General features: G+C 39.5%; 1 protein-coding gene across 1 annotated transcript; it reads left to right on the top strand.

Annotated features, from left to right (window-relative positions):
* The first annotated feature begins 2,304 nt into the window (after positions 1 to 2,304).
* LOC110789398 (uncharacterized) lies at positions 2,305 to 2,999 on the top strand. Its single transcript, XM_056836137.1, has 3 exons — positions 2,305 to 2,570; positions 2,664 to 2,787; positions 2,889 to 2,999. The coding sequence occupies exons 1-3, from the start codon at positions 2,305 to 2,307 to the stop codon at positions 2,997 to 2,999; spliced, it is 501 nt and encodes a 166-aa protein (XP_056692115.1).
* The last annotated feature ends 14,136 nt before the right edge of the window (positions 3,000 to 17,135 follow it).

Below are 17,135 nucleotides of genomic sequence, written 5' to 3'. Positions count from 1 at the left end.
ATGATATATTATGCATAAGTTATCTGTTTAGCATTTTGACAAACAGTTGGTGGGTGCCTTTGTGAATGGCATTGGCATAGCTATATAATGAGTAGTCCATGTCTTATTTCATGACAAGTCTCCTTTACTCAGTTAATAATATAATCTGCTTAGTTAAGTCTTGATGCATAGGCAATGTGCAACGATCAAAATAGATAAAGTATAATGATTTTTCAAACATCTCAAAATAGATGGTGAAACTTAGCTCTTAGCTTGTGGCTGAGGCGTAGACCTCGGTAGCCCGAAGAGGCTGTGCTCGGGAGCTTCGGCTCAACTGGCTGACCTCGCGAAGCTTTTCCACTGGCTGTGCTCGGGAACTCGGCTCCACCATGCTCGACTTTGTAGGCCATTTATCATCACTATCCATCAAGAACGAGTGGCTGTGCTCGGCAGTGAACATTCCGATCTTTCTTAGCTCGGCGGGCCAATCTCGGGAGTGCTTTGACACGCTTGATTATGACCATCACTCCATCGGCCTTAGCTTGGTCCTGCGGTCAGCCCCGGCTCGGTGGTCGATCTCGGGGTGTCGAAAGTCATGCTTTTCAGCAATTTATTATGCTTTGTTGATGCTGGATTGTGTTTGGAATTGAGCTTGGATAAGGAGCTATGATGCTCGGCACTTGATTCGTATCTTAGCTTCAGTGATGAGCTTTGGCTCACTACAAGGAAACGGTTGATTACCAACTGAATTTACCAACCGCCAAAAAAATGGTCAGTAAAACAAAATTTACCAACCGCTAAAAAAACAGTCGCTAATTTACCAACTGAATTCTTAGAGGTCACTATTTTATAAATTTACCGTCCGCTTGTACAGCAGTCGGTAATTTAGTGACCGCTTTTTCCTATGTTCCGACTACGTAGCAGTCGCTAAATATCCGACTAATTCCAAAAGCCATTTAAAATTTTAGTAACCGCTTATTTATGATCTCCCACCAATTAGCGGTCGGTATTTGTTTTTTATTTTTTTTTTAAAAAAGAGCCATCGTTAACATTCCAAAACAATTAATGCCTTACCCACTCAATTCCTAATTGGTAGAAGCAGTCGTTAACATTCCAAAAAAAAAAATTGCTAGAAGGAGATCTCTCATTGCCGTCACCCACCCGCGCCACCCCACCACGGCCACCCAGGCTCACCGCCCACCCGCGCCACCCCACCCGCGCCACATTGGCTCACCGCCCACCCCGGCCACCCAGGCTCACCGCCCACCCGCGCCACCCCAAGCCGCGCGTTGTCCCGCTGTCCAGGCCACCCATCCGGCCAGCTACCGGCGATTTGGGCCGAATTTCATACCTCAGCTTCCAACAGCCGGACCAGATGACCACCGGATTACCGAATTTCCTACCTCAGGTAACCTTTGTTCTTAATTTTTCATGGTATAATGGTTCAAATTTTCAAACCCTAATTTTGTTGTTATATCAAATGTAGTTTATTCATCGTAAATCTCCGCCTCTGTAAACTCTTCGATCTTTTAAGGGTAAGTATTCTTTTTTCTCTTCTAATTTAGTTGAATTAATGACTTATTATTCTTACTGATGTAGCATAGTCTGCCTTCAATTTTGTTTAATTATTGTCTGCCTTTAATTTTTTCCAAATTGGTTGGTTATAGTGGAAGCATAGTCTTTTTTGGGGGGAAGGATGGATGACGTAACTAAGGGCTTTCTTCTTGGAGCTGTAAAAATCCTTCGTGAAATTAAAGCAGCTACCCCTAGTTTTGAGGCCATTTTTCAGCTTATGATGATGCTAACTCTTTTTACCACTTTTTAAAAAAAATTATTTCAGCTCAAACAGAGCATATTGTTGTTGTTGAAAGGGGGAATAGTAAAGGAGTTTTCTGGGCATTGTGGTTTGGTTTTGGAGATAAGGCAATGGTCAATTGTGTGGAGGGAAATCAATTGGGGTTTCAAAAAGATCTATACTCTGCTCTGGAATTCTTGTTTGTTTGGCTTTGGTTTTGATTTCAGTACATCTGCCATGTCATCAAGGTGGCCAGGTGGGTTGTTTAGGAAACGATCAATTAGGAAACGGCAACTTTTATATCATCAATATAACTACTACACCATCCACATCAAAATCAAAAAATTGCATCTTATTATATTATGCGTAAGTAGTAGTAAAGAACTGCTTAATAAAACCCACAAAAATATTACTTATAGTATAAGTGGTGTAGCTGTGTAGTGTAGTACTAGCAAGTAGTAGAATTTTTTGTCTTTTATGATTGAAATTTGAGTTATTTAAACTTGGTTTGTGTTCTACTAAATAAACAAATGTCTAATCGAGGAGAACATTCAGCCATCCGCAGTCGTTTAGGTGCACGTGGAGGTGGTCGTGAAGGTGGTCGTGGAGGTGGCCATGGAGCTGACCATGGAGCTGGCCGTGGAGGTACTACACGGGTGACCCAACCCTCACTGGATACCTACTTTGATGATGACGAAACTCAAGGTGAATACTCTGAAGAGGTGGTACCTGATTCACAAGTAAATGAAGAAGCTGAGGATTCTGGAGTGGTTTGGATGGCACCGGGTGAACTTTGGTAAGATTTAGAGTTACATTTTAATTATTTTATCTCATGTATGAATTTTGTAAACTAACGTTACTTGTGTTATTTCCTATTCCACTATGTAAGGTTTGATCACAGTTCCATTTCGCGGGATATTACTAACGTCATCCAGAAATATTTCAAGAGTCCTTGGACGTGTTATACCAAAGTTGACAAGGATACAAAAGATCATTGGTTCACTCTGTTCAAGGTTTACACAATTTTATATCATGTAATGTATCACTTTTTATTTTTCAACTTGCTATAATTGTAACATAACAAAATATCCTTCTTTTCTTTTCTTTTGTGTAGAGGACCTATAAATGGTTGCCTGAGTTTGATCACCTTGCTGTGCGTGATTACCATGCAAATGCATATAAACGGGTTAAGTACATCCACTACCGCTACCAAGGCAGTCACTAAATTAGTGACCGCTCCCAAAGCAGTCACTAAATTAGTGACCGCCAAAGCGGTCGCTAATTTAGTGACCGTCAAGGCGGTCGCTAATTTAGCGACTGCCTTAGCGGTCACTAATTTAGTGACTGCTTTGGCGGTCACTAATTTAGTCGGTAAATTTTAGCGACCGCCTTCCAGTTGGAGTTTCCTAAATTACCGTCCAGGTGAAAACTGACCGCCTTTTTGCGACCGCTGGCGGTCGCAAAATCTTTTACCAACCGTTTTTCGCGTTTTACCAACCAATTTTAGCGGTTGGTAATTAATCAATTTCTTGTAGTGGCTATGAGCTTCAATAATGAGCTTTGGCTATGAGTCTCGAGAGCTGGTCCTCGGGAGCTGACTTCAGGAGCCATGGAATTGCCTCGAGAAGCATTTCTACAAGAGCCATAGATTTTGACCTCGGGAAGCCTTTGGTCAGCTCGACATCATGCTCGGCTTTACTGGTATTTCTTAGCATGAACCTCTTATGGTTTACACCAAGAACATATGTAAAAGAGTCTCCGTGAGACATGAGTAATTTAAAGCTCATTTGTTGAATAACTCAGAATGTAGGCGCATCGGCTCTAGGTTATCAACTTCAGCTTATCACATTATGCTTGCCATATTATGTTGACAAGTTTATTAGCATGAGAGCATCATATTCTTTCTTCAGCTGGTGAACAGAATTGAAGATGACTTCAGATTGCTCAAGTCCTCTTTTTGAAGGTTGCGGTTTTCCATATATGAGATGCACTATCACAATAAACAATTTGACAATAGTCTTAGCTTGCCGTTGTGAAGTTGACTTGCAAATTTTATGGTGAGAGAAATCCACATTAAAGTATATGCATGAATACGTATAATTTGACATATATGAATGCTCTTTAAATATGAAATCAATTTTGATATAAACAAAGAAATATTACTCTGTTTCCTCTTTAATATTCTCAGTATGCCCCCTACTCATGAGTTGCGTTTTGGTCGACATATGAGTAGTATTAGACAAAGTAAAGTAATGTATAACATAGTTAAGGTGATAGTGGTACTTCTTACGAACTCACATGAAAATGTTTGTCAGGTAGTTCCCATATGTACAAACAATATGCCTTAATTTAGTTAAGCCCACATATCAATTTATTCTTGGCAAAAGTATAACTATACGATTTGAATTAACAAGGGAGACTTAGCTTTGAGTTCGCAGGAGAGTATTGCATGTATTATGGTCTCTCTATTTGGCACCATGTTCGGCCCTTGGCTCGGGCATGTGTTACTCTGTTTCTCGGCAGCTTATTTTGCTTTGCCGAAGTCTTAGCTTGACTGCCTCGTATGAGTTAACCTCGGAAGAGAAACTATGCTCGGCACTGACCTCAGCAAATGAGCTTCGGAACCGAGTTTTGGTATTGAGCTATAGAGTAGCTGACTTTGGCAGTGAGCTTACATGTTCAGTATTACTCTTCGGCACGGGGCTTCGGAGCTTATATGCTCGGTACTGAGCAGCTATGCTCGGGGCTACTTTGTTCTACTCCGGGAGATCAATTATAACCTCTCACTGAAGAATGGTAGCATGAATGTGAACCTGACTTCATTGAAGCATTTTATCAAACACCTTGTGGGCACAACTGAATTGATGATGATGGAGTTGCCTTCGTAAGTTGTAGGAGCTGATTTGCTACTTAACTTGGCATAGTATTTCCAAACACCTTGTGGGCACCAACTTGATATTTTCGAATTGCCTGACCTCGGTGCGATGCTTTAGACCACTGGTCAAACTCGGGAAGTCTTGGCTCGGGTTTGAGAAATCAGTTTCAACCATGGGAGGTCAACTTCAACCTGGAAAGGTCGGCTTCAACGTCGACGTTTATCGCCTCTGTTTTGACCCGTTCGGGTGATTTGGGTGTAGCAAGAATCCATCTTCGGAAAGTAGCTTACTAAACTATTATGAAGATGTTCCAACTTCCAGCAATTTGGTTTCTTCGGCACCGAGCTCGATCAAATGCTTGATTTATTATTATCTCAGTGCTTTTGTTCCTTCCAAAAAGAAAGCATCTTTGCTGTGGTAGTCGAAGAACAAGAGATATCACCCAACATCATCTTTGACTTTTAGCAAAGTAGATCTAATGTTATGGCTTTCTTTTTTGGAGTAAATCGAGCAAATTGATTACTCAACTCGCGGTTGTGCGTATTTTGAGATCTACTTGGCTAAAATTTGAGCAAATTAATTACTCGATCATTCAAAAATGTAGCAACCATATTGGCCACTTATTATTTGTTTTGGTAAACCCCAAATAAGCTTGCCACCACTATCGAATTTGATAACCCGATCTGTTCACAAGCAGTAGCTCTTGGTCTGTTATTTCAGATTTCCGCCCATTTTTTGGCTGAACACGGTGGTTATGAAAAGTGGATTTTCATGGGTTATTGTACTCGATCCCCACAAACAGCGCCAAATTGTTCCTGGGTTGAAACGATGGAAGGAGCGTCCTTGATATCTTGAGTTCCGGTCACGTACGGTGCCTGCAAGATGAACTCCGGGCCAAGGGGGGGTCCCCGAGGCGGAGCCTCCGACGCTCAAGTCAGTACAATTGATGTATAAAATGAGGTGTTTAAGGGAGAGAGAGAGTAGGGTGGCTTCTCTACGGTTAGAGAATGACCCATTTTACCTTGCCCTTTGAGGGGTATATATAGTGTCTTGTGTTAGGTTATGATACATATGACAATTCATAAATCATGCGGAAAAACCATTTAGCCAGGAATACATATTATTTACACATAATCATATAGCATAGTTTAGATGCATACTCTTTGTTGCGTGCCTTCCCTAGCTGCGCCCAAACCGAACAAGAACAAGTCTTTAGGACTCCAAGTGTCGTCCCTCCGTAGATAGTCCACAACACGTCCGGATCCGCCTTAAGATTGACCAACTAGAATCGCCCTTAAGGTACTAAAGATTTTCGGCACTTATAGTCAAGAAATGTGTCTGAATTTTCTCTCAAAAACTCACTTTGAATACTTGAATAATCTATGAAAATATGTGACCCTAGGCACTTATTTATAGAGTTATGGAAAGGGTTTTGGAATCCTATTAGGATACTAATTTATTTAATTATAACCCTACTAGGACTCTAATTAAATAATCATTATCTAATAGTTTTAGGATTTAATCACACTTCGAATCCTGATTGCTTCAGGATTCCCGCACAAGCATTGCACGAGCACCGTACACCCGCGCAAGCCTTGTGGCCCACGCTAGGCGCACAGCGCTCGCCCCACTGCTGTGCTCCCGCGCGCGCGCCCAAGGCCTTGGCTGGGCCTGGTCGAGGCTTGGCGTGCGCTGGTGCGCGTTGGCTCGCTGGGCGACGGCCTGGCTTCGTGCTGGGCCTTCGTCTAGCGGGCCTCGTCCGATGCTAATTCGTACGATACACTTCCGATTAAATTCCCGATTCCGGAATTCATTTCCGATACGAACAATATTTAATATTTCCGATTCCGGAATCAATTTCCGTTTCGAACAAATATTTAATATTTCCATTTCCGGAATTATTTTCCGATACCGATAATATTTCCGATTCTGACAATATTTCCGTTTCCGGCAATATTTCCGATTCTGGCAATATTTCCATTTCCGATAATATTTTCCGATACGTACCATGTTTCCGTTTCCGGCAACATCTACGACTTGGATAATATTTATATTTCCGATACGATCCATATTTCCGTTTCCGGCAATATCATCGTTTCCGGAGTATTCATTTCTTGCCTGTGACGATCTCAGCTCCCACTGAAACCAAGATCCGTCGATTCCGAATATCCATAGATGGAGTATTTAATGCCATTAAATACTTGATCCGTTTACGTACTATTTGTGTGACCCTACGGGTTCAGTCAAGAGTAAGCTGTGGATTAATATCATTAATTCCACTTAACTGAAGCGGCCTCTAGCTAGGCATTCAGCTCACTTGATCTCACTGAATTATTAACTTGTTAATTAATACTGAACCGCATTTATTAGACTTAACATTGAATGCATACTTGGACCAAGGGCATTATTTCCTTCAGTCTCCCACTTGTCCTTAGGGACAAGTGTGCATTTCCTAATTCCTTTGTCGCTCGATGCTTGCTCTTGAACATAAGGTAAGAGTTGTCATCCTTATTATGTCCAGAGGTGTTTCTCGGTTTCAGAGTTCAACTGATCAAATAAACAGATAATCATAGCCTATGATTCATCCGAGCACGGCCATGCATTTCACAGTTTCTAGCTCTCCGAGTGGCCTTGTACAACTTTTAAGCATCTCATCCCGATTTATGGGAGGACAATCCCAATCTTGCGATCTTGAGATTAGACTTCGTTTGATAGGTGATTACCTAAGCGTTGCCTTTATAGCCTCCTTTTACGGTGCGACGGTTGGTCAACGTCAAAGCAACCAGTTCTCAAACAAGTAATCTCAAATCACTCAGGTATTGAGGATTTAGTGTCTAATAATTTTAATGAAATTTACTTATGACAGATTTTCATCTCTTACAGTAAAGTTTCATAGGTCTTGTCCGATACTAGTCTTCCCAAAGTAAGTATCTATGCAAATGATTATGACATTGCCATGTCCACATAGTTCAAGAAACAGAACTACTAGTCATCTTGCATTCTAATCGTCTAACGTTTTCTATGCGTCCAATTTTATAGAAAACTCCGACTAGGGACCATTTTCAACCTTTGACATTCAAGTTCACTTGATAGACATTTCTTAGTCACAGGACTGGTCCTGACAGTCTATCTTGAATATATCGTCAAATTGAAGGGACTCATCATTTAATAAGCCACAAATTAAATGGAAAAATGAATTCTTTTCATTTATTGTGAATGTTTAACCAATAATGTTTTACAAATATTTAAACTCTAAAACTTTAAAACATTAAACAGAGACATCAAAGCCATTCTCCAATATGCTTGATTCCCATAGCTGCAGTGTGCGAGTTGTGCTTCGCTTGCGGCAGAGGTTTAGTCAATGGATCTGATATGTTGTCATCAGTTCCAATTTTGCTTATCTCGACTTCTTTTCTTTCAACGAACTCTCGTAGAAGGTGAAATCTACGAAGTACATCCTTGACTCTCTGGTGGTGTCTAGGCTCCTTTGCCTGTGCAATAGCTCCGTTATTATCACAATACAGGGCTATTGGTCCTTTAATGGAGGGGACTACACCGAGTTCACCTATGAACTTCCTTAGCCATATAGCTTCCTTTGCTGCTTCATGTGCAGCAATGTACTCCGCTTCAGTTGTAGAATCCGCAATGGTGCTTTGCTTAGCACTTTTCCAGCTTACTGCTCCTCCGTTGAGGCAGAAGACAAACCCAGACTGTGATCTGAAATCATCTTTGTCGGTTTGGAAACTTGCGTCCGTATAGCCTTTAACAATTAATTCATCATCTCCACCATAGACCAGGAAGTCATCTTTATGCCTTTTCAGGTACTTCAGAATGTTCTTGGCAGCAGTCCAATGCGCCTCTCCTGGGTCTGACTGGTATCTGCTCGTAGCACTGAGTGCGTACGCAACATCCGGGCGTGTACATATCATAGCATACATTATTGAACCAATCAATGATGCATATGGAATCCCATTCATTCGTCTACGCTCATCAAGTGTTTTTTGGCACTGAGTCTTGCTTAGAGTCATTCCATGAGACATGGGTAGGTAGCCTCGCTTGGAGTCCGCCATCTTGAACCTATCAAGCACCTTATTGATATAAGTGCTTTGACTAAGTCCAATCATCCTTTTAGATCTATCTCTGTAAATCTTGATGCCCAATATGTACTGTGCTTCTCCTAGATCTTTCATCGGAAAACATTTCCCAAGCCAAATCTTGACAGAGTTCAACATAGGAATGTCATTTCCGATAAGTAATATGTCGTCGACATATAATACTAGGAAAGCAATTTTGCTCCCACTGACCTTCTTGTATACACAAGATTCGTCCGCGTTCTTGATGAAACCAAAGTCACTGACTGCTTCATCAAAACGTATATTCCAGCTCCTGGATGCCTGCTTCAATCCGTAGATTGACTTCTTTAGCTTGCATACCTTTTTAGCATTCTTTGGATCCTTAAAACCTTCAGGCTGTGTCATAAACACAGTTTCTGTTAAAACGCCGTTTAAGAAAGCAGTTTTGACATCCATCTGCCATATTTCGTAATCGTAATATGCAGCGATTGCTAACATTATCCGAATAGACTTTAGCATTGCAACTGGTGAAAAGGTTTCATCGTAATCCACACCGTGGACTTGCCTGTAACCTTTTGCAACCAATCTAGCTTTGAAAACTTCAAGTTTCCCATCCTTGTCCTTTTTCAGTTTGAAAACCCATTTGCTTCCAATGGCTTGGTAGCCATCTGGCAAATCGACCAAATCCCATACTTGGTTTTCAGACATGGAGTCTAATTCTGATTGCATGGCTTCTTGCCATTGCTTGGAGCTAGGGCTCGTCATAGCTTGTTTGTAAGTCGCAGGTTCATCACTTTCAAGTAATAGAACGTCATAGCTCTCGTTCGTTAAAATACCTAAGTACCTTTCCGGTTGAGATCTATATCTTTGCGATCTACGCGGGGTAACATTTCTAGATTGACCATGATTCTCACCAGATTCTTCTAAAGATCTCCGAGTTTCATCCTGAATGTCATCTTGAGCATTCTCTAGAGTTTGTTGTTCGACTCGAATTTCTTCGAGGTCTACTTTTCTCCCACTTGTCATTTTGGAAATGTGATCTTTCTCCAAAAAGACACCATCTCGAGCAACAAACACCTTGTTCTCAGATGTATTGTAGAAGTAATACCCCTTTGTTTCCTTTGGATAGCCCACAAGGATACATTTGTCAGATTTTGGATGAAGTTTGTCCGAAATTAATCGTTTGACGTATACTTCACATCCCCAAATCTTAAGAAAAGACACATTTGGAGGCTTTCCAAACCATAATTCGTATGGAGTCTTTTCGACAGCTTTAGACAGAGCTCTATTTATAGTGAGTGCAGCTGTATTTAGTGAATGTCCCCAAAATTCTAATGGAAGTTCGGCCTGACCCATCATTAACCTGACCATGTCTAGCAAGGTTCTGTTCCTCCGTTCCGACACACCGTTCCATTGTGGTGTTCCTGGAGGAGTCAATTCTGATAGAATTCCACATTCTTTCAGATGGTCATCAAATTCATAGCTCAGATATTCACCGCCTCTATCAGACCGCAGTGCCTTAATCTTCTTGCCTAATTGATTCTCTACTTCACTCTGAAATTCCTTGAATTTGTCAAAGGATTCAGACTTATGCTTCATTAGGTAGACATAACCATACCTACTGAAGTCATCAGTGAAAGTGATAAAGTAGCTGAAACCACCTCTAGCATTTGTACTCATTGGTCCACATACATCTGTATGGATTAAACCCAATAGTTCATTTGCTCTTTCTCCAACTTTAGAGAAAGGTTGCTTTGTCATTTTGCCAAGTAAACATGATTCGCATTTACCATAATCCTCTAAGTCAAATGGTTCTAGAATTCCTTCCTTTTGAAGTCTTTCTAAGCGTTTCAAGTTTATATGGCCTAATCGACAATGCCACAGATAGGTGAGATCTGAATCATCCTTTTTGGCCTTTTTGGTATTTATGTTATATACTTGTTTGTCGTGATCTAATAAATAAAGTCCATTGACTAATCTAGCAGATCCATAAAACATCTCTTTAAAATAAAACGAACAACTATTGTCTTTTATTAAAAAGGAAAATCCCTTAGCATCTAAGCAAGAAACTGAAATGATGTTTTTAGTAAGACTTGGAACATGGAAACATTCTTCCAGTTCCAAAACTAGCCCGGAGGGCAACGACAAATAGTAAGTTCCTACAGCTAATGCAGCAATCCGTGCTCCATTTCCCACTCGTAGGTCGACTTCACCCTTGCTTAACTTTCTACTTCTTCTTAGTCCCTGTGGATTAGAACATAAGTGTGAGCCACAACCTGTATCTAATACCCAAGAAGTTGAATTAGCAAGTATACAGTCTATAACGAAAATACCTGAAGATGGAACGACTGTTCCGTTCTTCTGATCTTCCTTTAGCTTCAAGCAATCTCTCTTCCAATGCCCCTTCTTCTTGCAGTAGAAGCATTCGGATTCAGAAGTGGGTTGACTGACCTTCCTCTTTACAGATTTGGCGCCAGTTTGCTTAGTTGGGCTGGCCTTGTCGCCACCTTTCTTAGCATTCCTCTTCTTTCCAGATTTCTTGAACTTGCCCCCACGCACCATAAGCACATCCTGCTTATCACTTTTGAGCGTCTTTTCAGCGGTCTTCAGCATACCGTGAAGCTCAGTGAGCGTTTTGTCCAGACTATTCATACTGTAGTTCAGTTTGAACTGATCATACCCGCTATGAAGAGAATGGAGGATGGTGTCTATAGCCATTTCCTGAGAAAATTGCTGATCCAGCCGACTCATATTCTCAATGAGTCCAATCATTTTGAGAACATGTGGACTTACGGGCTCGCCTTTCTTAAGCTTGGTCTCAAGAATTTGCCTATGAGTCTCGAATCTTTCGACTCGAGCCAGATCTTGGAACATGTTCTTCAACTCACTGATGATTGTGAAAGCATCTGAGTTGATGAACGTTTTCTGCAGATCCGCACTCATGGTGGCGAGCATTAGACATTTCACATCCTTGTTGGCATCAATCCAACGATTGAGGGCTGCCTGAGTGACCCCGTCGCCTGCGGCTTCGGGCATCGCCTCATCTAGGACATACTCCTTTTCTTCCTGCATAAGAACTATTTGCAAGTTCCTTTGCCAGTCAAGGAAGTTTTTCCCGTTCAACTTCTCCTTTTCGAGAATTGATCGAATGTTGAATGAATTGTTGTTTGCCATATTAAAAATTACAATTGAAAAGAATAAACAAATAAATAACCATTCACAGTTTCTCTTAATAAACTTAAATTCTAGCATACATGCATAATTCAATGTTTATTAAGCATTTTATTCAAGTTATGTGTTCCGGCAGGTGTGAATAAAATGATTCCAAGATCCTAAAATCATTGAAGAACTAAGCACAGTTTGTCGACTTAATCCTAGAACATCTTAGGTAAGCAAAAGCCTTTTGCTAATAGTCTAGAAACTATTCTTGGTTGATAGGTACGTCTAAGAACTTATTAGGTAAACCTATCGATTTTGCCACGACATAAAAGGACTCCTTACTTATATCGTTGAGTTTCACCAAAACTAACATGTACTCACAATTATTTGTGTACCTTGCCCCTTTAGGACCAATAAGTAACACCTCGCTGAGCGAAAACTATTACTAGATTGATGTAAAGGATATCCAAGCAAGTGTATATTTTGGCATGGCACCTTTTAACTCAATTTTTTTAAGTTTGGAACTTAAGGCTCTTACTATGTTGGTTAGATTTTAAGTGAACTAAAATCCTTAATCATGCAACATAATCAAGCCACAATCTTATGCATAATTAAGACATATTTAAAGCAATAAATAACTTAAAGCATGCATAAGATAAATGTGATCTAGTATGGCCCGACTTCATCTTGAAGCTTTGACTTCAAAGTCCGTCTTGAAAATCTCCGTGGGAGGCATCATTTTCTTCAAATAGGATAAGCTATAATTAAAACTAATTACAACTATTTGATGGTACGCAGACCATATTTGAATTGAAAAATAACTTTGGTACTTTAGACCAATTACATTCAAATTAATGGTGCGCAGATACTAGTCACTTCATAACCTGCAAAACAGTACATATACAATATATACCATTCACCCATTCATTATCATGAATGGCCCACATAGCTGGTTAGTAAAACACATTATGCATCACGTAAACATTTGCAGCAATTAATCAAGGGCACCAATAATCTACCAATTATTCAGTCCTTATTAATTCTAATCAAGTTGTTTTAACCTTAAGGATTTGTAGACCTAATCAAGAGTTTATGACTAAAAAGGGCTCCCACTCAAACCAATAAATTCATATGCTTTACTAATTTTAAACATAAAAATGTATTTCTAGTCTAACCGGTAACATACAAATTTAATTAAAATTTAAAGCTCATATAAATTTATAATTGAATCCAAAAGGTTTAATTTAATTTCAGTCGTATTTAAATTAATTCATGATTTTAATTTTAGTAAAATAATTAGAATAAATAAAATTTATTATAATTACAATATTCAAAATTAAAATCCAAGAAAATAATTTAAATTATTAAATTTAAAATTAATTAAAATTACGTAAACTGAAAATTTCAAATTAAACATTCAAAACGATCTAATCGCAACGCAAACACTCTACGCATCGCACGCCCATGGGCCACACGCACACAGCCATCGCTGGCCATGTGCGCGCAGCCCATGCGCTACGTCGCATAGCTGCTGCTTCTACCCTTTGCAAGCCATCGCGCGAGCTGGTGCTCGCTGCGCGCACGCCAGCGCTCGATGCACGCGAGCCATCGCTCGCTGTGCGCGCTCGCCAGCGCTTGCTGCGCGCGCTCCAGCGCTTGATGCACGCGAGCCATCGCTCGCTGTGCGCGAGCAATTGCGCGCGATCAACGCTGGGCGCAGCGCTCGTGGCACGCGAGCTTGCGCTCGCTGCGCGAGAGGCAGTGCGCGTTGTGGCGCAGCTCGCTTGCTGCCCACACGCGACTGCCATGCTTTGCCTTCGCCCATGCCCATTCATCCATAGCTCGTGGCCCACGACACAAGGAAGGGCTGCTGCCTTGTGCTCGTGCACCATGCCCCTGCTCATTGCATTCGTGCCGCACGGGCGACGAGCTCCCTTGCTCGTCGTCGCATGCCCGCACTATACAACACCCCTTAAGGGTAACACGAAGCGTCCATTGTTTTGTGCGTGCAAGTTATATGAACGAATCGCATAAAAATTTAAAATTTATATTTAAAATTAATGACAAATTAATAAATAATATTAATTTCATAATTTTAGGGCGAAAAATCGAAAATTTATTATTCAATTGATTTCCGATTATCATGGATTCAAGCCTAGGTCATAAAAAATTTAAAATTTATCATAAATTTACAATTTTTATGGTGGTTTTTAATCATAGGTTTCTAATTAAATTATAATTAATTATGAAAATCAAATTAATTCTAAATTATTCTAATTTTCAACAAATTAATCATAATTACAAATTAGATTGCATAATTAACAAGGCTAGGCATTCAAACTTGTTAAACATATACAGTAGGTCAATCAAAAATTCAAGATTTATCAACAAGAATCGCAAATATTTAATTTAACATCTTAAATTTACGAAATTTTGCATTCGAAAAACTAAAACCTTCGAAAAGTCATAGTTAGGCTTCGAATTTGAGAATTCTGGGTTCGGCAGAAAAATACTCTTTTTGTCAAAATTTTAGAATGCCTTTTACATGCGGAATTGACACAAAAATCACTCGATTTGGATGAGTAACGAAGAAACTGCCGAAAAACTGCGTACGTATAATTAAATAAACGCAATTTGCAATTAATTAACAATTACGAAAATTAATCACCCCTTTTAATTCTTGCAAATTTGTAATATTTAACCATGTTCATGCAATTTAGATTATGAAAATAATAAGACGCTCGTGATACCACTGTTAGGTTATGATACATATGACAATTCATAAATCATGCGGAAAAACCATTTAGCCAGGAATACATATTATTTACACATAATCATATAGCATAGTTTAGATGCATACTCTTTGTTGCGTGCCTTCCCTAGCTGCGCCCGAACCGAACAAGAACAAGTCTTTAGGACTCCAAGTGTCGTCCCTCCGTAGATAGTCCACAGCACGTCCGGATCCGCCTTAAGATTGACCAACTAGAATCGCCCTTAAGGTACTAAAGATTTTCGGCACTTATAGTCAAGAAATGTGTCTGAATTTTCTCTCAAAAACTCACTTTGAATACTTGAATAATCTATGAAAATATGTGACCCTAGGCACTTATTTATAGAGTTATGGAAAGGGTTTTGGAATCCTATTAGGATACTAATTTATTTAATTATAACCCTACTAGGACTCTAATTAAATAATCATTATCTAATAGTTTTAGGATTTAATCACACTTTGAATCCTGATTGCTTCAGGATTCCTGCACAAGCATTGCACGAGCACCGTACACCCGCGCAAGCCTTGCGGCCCACGCTAGGCGCACAGCGCTCGCCCCACTGCTGTGCTCCCGCGCGCGCGCCCAAGGCCTTGGCTGGGCCTGGCCTTGCGCTGGGCCTGGTCGAGGCTTGGCGTGCGCTGGTGCGCGTTGGCTCGCTGGGCGACGGCCTGGCTTCGTGCTGGGCCTTCGTCTAGCGGGCCTCGTCCGATGCTAATTCGTACGATACGCTTCCGATTAAATTCCCGATTCCGGAATTCATTTCCGATACGAACAATATTTAATATTTCCGATTCGGGAATCAATTTCCGTTTCGAACAAATATTTAATATTTCCGTTTCCGGAATTATTTTCCGATTCCGATAATATTTCCGATTCTGACAATATTTCCGTTTCCGGCAATATTTCCGATTCTGGCAATATTTCCATTTCCGATAATATTTTCCGATACGTACCATGTTTCTGTTTCCGGCAACATCTACGACTTGGATAATATTTATATTTCCGATACGATCCATATTTCCGTTTCCGGCAATATCATCGTTTCCGGAGTATTCATTTCTTGCCTGTGACGATCTCAGCTCCCACTGAAACCAAGATCCGTCGATTCCGAATATCCATAGATGGAGTATTTAATGCCATTAAATACTTGATCCGTTTACGTACTATTTGTGTGACCCTACGGGTTCAGTCAAGAGTAAGCTGTGGATTAATATCATTAATTCCACTTGAACTGAAGCGGCCCCTAGCTAGGCATTCAGCTCACTTGATCTCACTGAATTATTAACTTGTTAATTAATACTGAACCGCATTTATTAGACTTAACATTGAATGCATACTTGGACCAAGGGCATTATTTCCTTCACCTTGTTGGGCCTTTGAGGCCTTGTAAGTGATATTGGGCTTGAGTGAGTTTTATTGGCTTTTGGGTTAAAATGGTGAGCCCATTTTAACACCCCAACACGAAGTATTAGTCTGTACCCGTGCTCAGGGGCGGACCTATGTACCCCTAGAGAGTCCAAAGGGACCCCCATTATTTTTGGAAAAAAACTGTAAAATTGATATTGAGGTAATTAATTACAGTTGAAATAGTTAAGTTATGTACAATTAACTTACATTTATAACAATGAAATGTACTTGAAAAATAATGGTTGTTGAATACTATTTTACCCACGTGACCAGGGTTCGAATCCTCTTAAGTGAAGTTAATTATGGATTTTTTCCATTTATTTTTTTGTCTTTTCCCCTTTGTTGATCATCTAAATTCTTTATGTTTATTTTTTTTCTTCATCGCTTTTTTTTCTAGAATGGTTCATGATTTTGCTTTTACAAAAACACAAGAAAATAGCAATGTTATTTTTTCTTCAAAGATATTTTGTATTTTTCTTAAGATATACTTCTAGTGGTAATCTAATATATATATATATATATATATATATATATATATATATATATATATATATATATATATATATGCTGAAATATTAGAGCGCCACATAGGATTAGTAATGCTTTCGGCCAATGAAAAATAAGATTTCTAATTTATTTTTGATTTAAAAAAACTCAGGTGCCACATAGATAATTATTTAGGTGCCATGTGGATATTTTAATTAATTAATTAATTACTAGCATATACAACTCCACCCACAATCAAGCACTCAAATAATTTTAAAAAATATTAAAAAAAATCATCCAAAATCAAACACTAATCTAAAATACAAATTCAATCCAAATTCAAACACTAATCCAATATTAGAGCGCAACGCAGGAAATCTAAGGGTTTCGGACAATGAAAAATAAGATTTTATAATTATTTTTGAAATAAAAAAATCGAGTGCTACGTAGATAAAAAATTAGGTGCCACGTAGATTTTTTTATTAATTACTAATATTACGCATATACAACTTCATAACACTCTAATAATTAAAAATACATCTAAATTGAAATTCAATCTAAAATCAAACACTAATCTAATTTAATATAA

Source organism: Spinacia oleracea, chromosome 2 (assembly GCF_020520425.1).
Source record: "Spinacia oleracea cultivar Varoflay chromosome 2, BTI_SOV_V1, whole genome shotgun sequence".
Lineage (NCBI taxonomy): Eukaryota > Viridiplantae > Streptophyta > Magnoliopsida > Caryophyllales > Amaranthaceae > Spinacia > Spinacia oleracea.
Note: the sequence above shows the minus strand (reverse complement) of the source record. Positions and strands in the feature narration are given on the sequence as shown.

What these genes read in the sequence shown, in the direction of transcription:
- LOC110789398 (XM_056836137.1), top strand. Translation starts at nt 2,305, where the DNA reads ATGTCTAATCGAGGAGAACATTCAGCCATCCGCAGTCGTTTAGGTGCA. An exon ending in ATGGCACCGGGTGAACTTTG is followed by an intron (nt 2,571 to 2,663) that starts GTAAGATTTAGA and finishes CCACTATGTAAG; the next exon opens with GTTTGATCACAGTTCCATTT. An exon ending in ATTGGTTCACTCTGTTCAAG is followed by an intron (nt 2,788 to 2,888) that starts GTTTACACAATT and finishes TCTTTTGTGTAG; the next exon opens with AGGACCTATAAATGGTTGCC.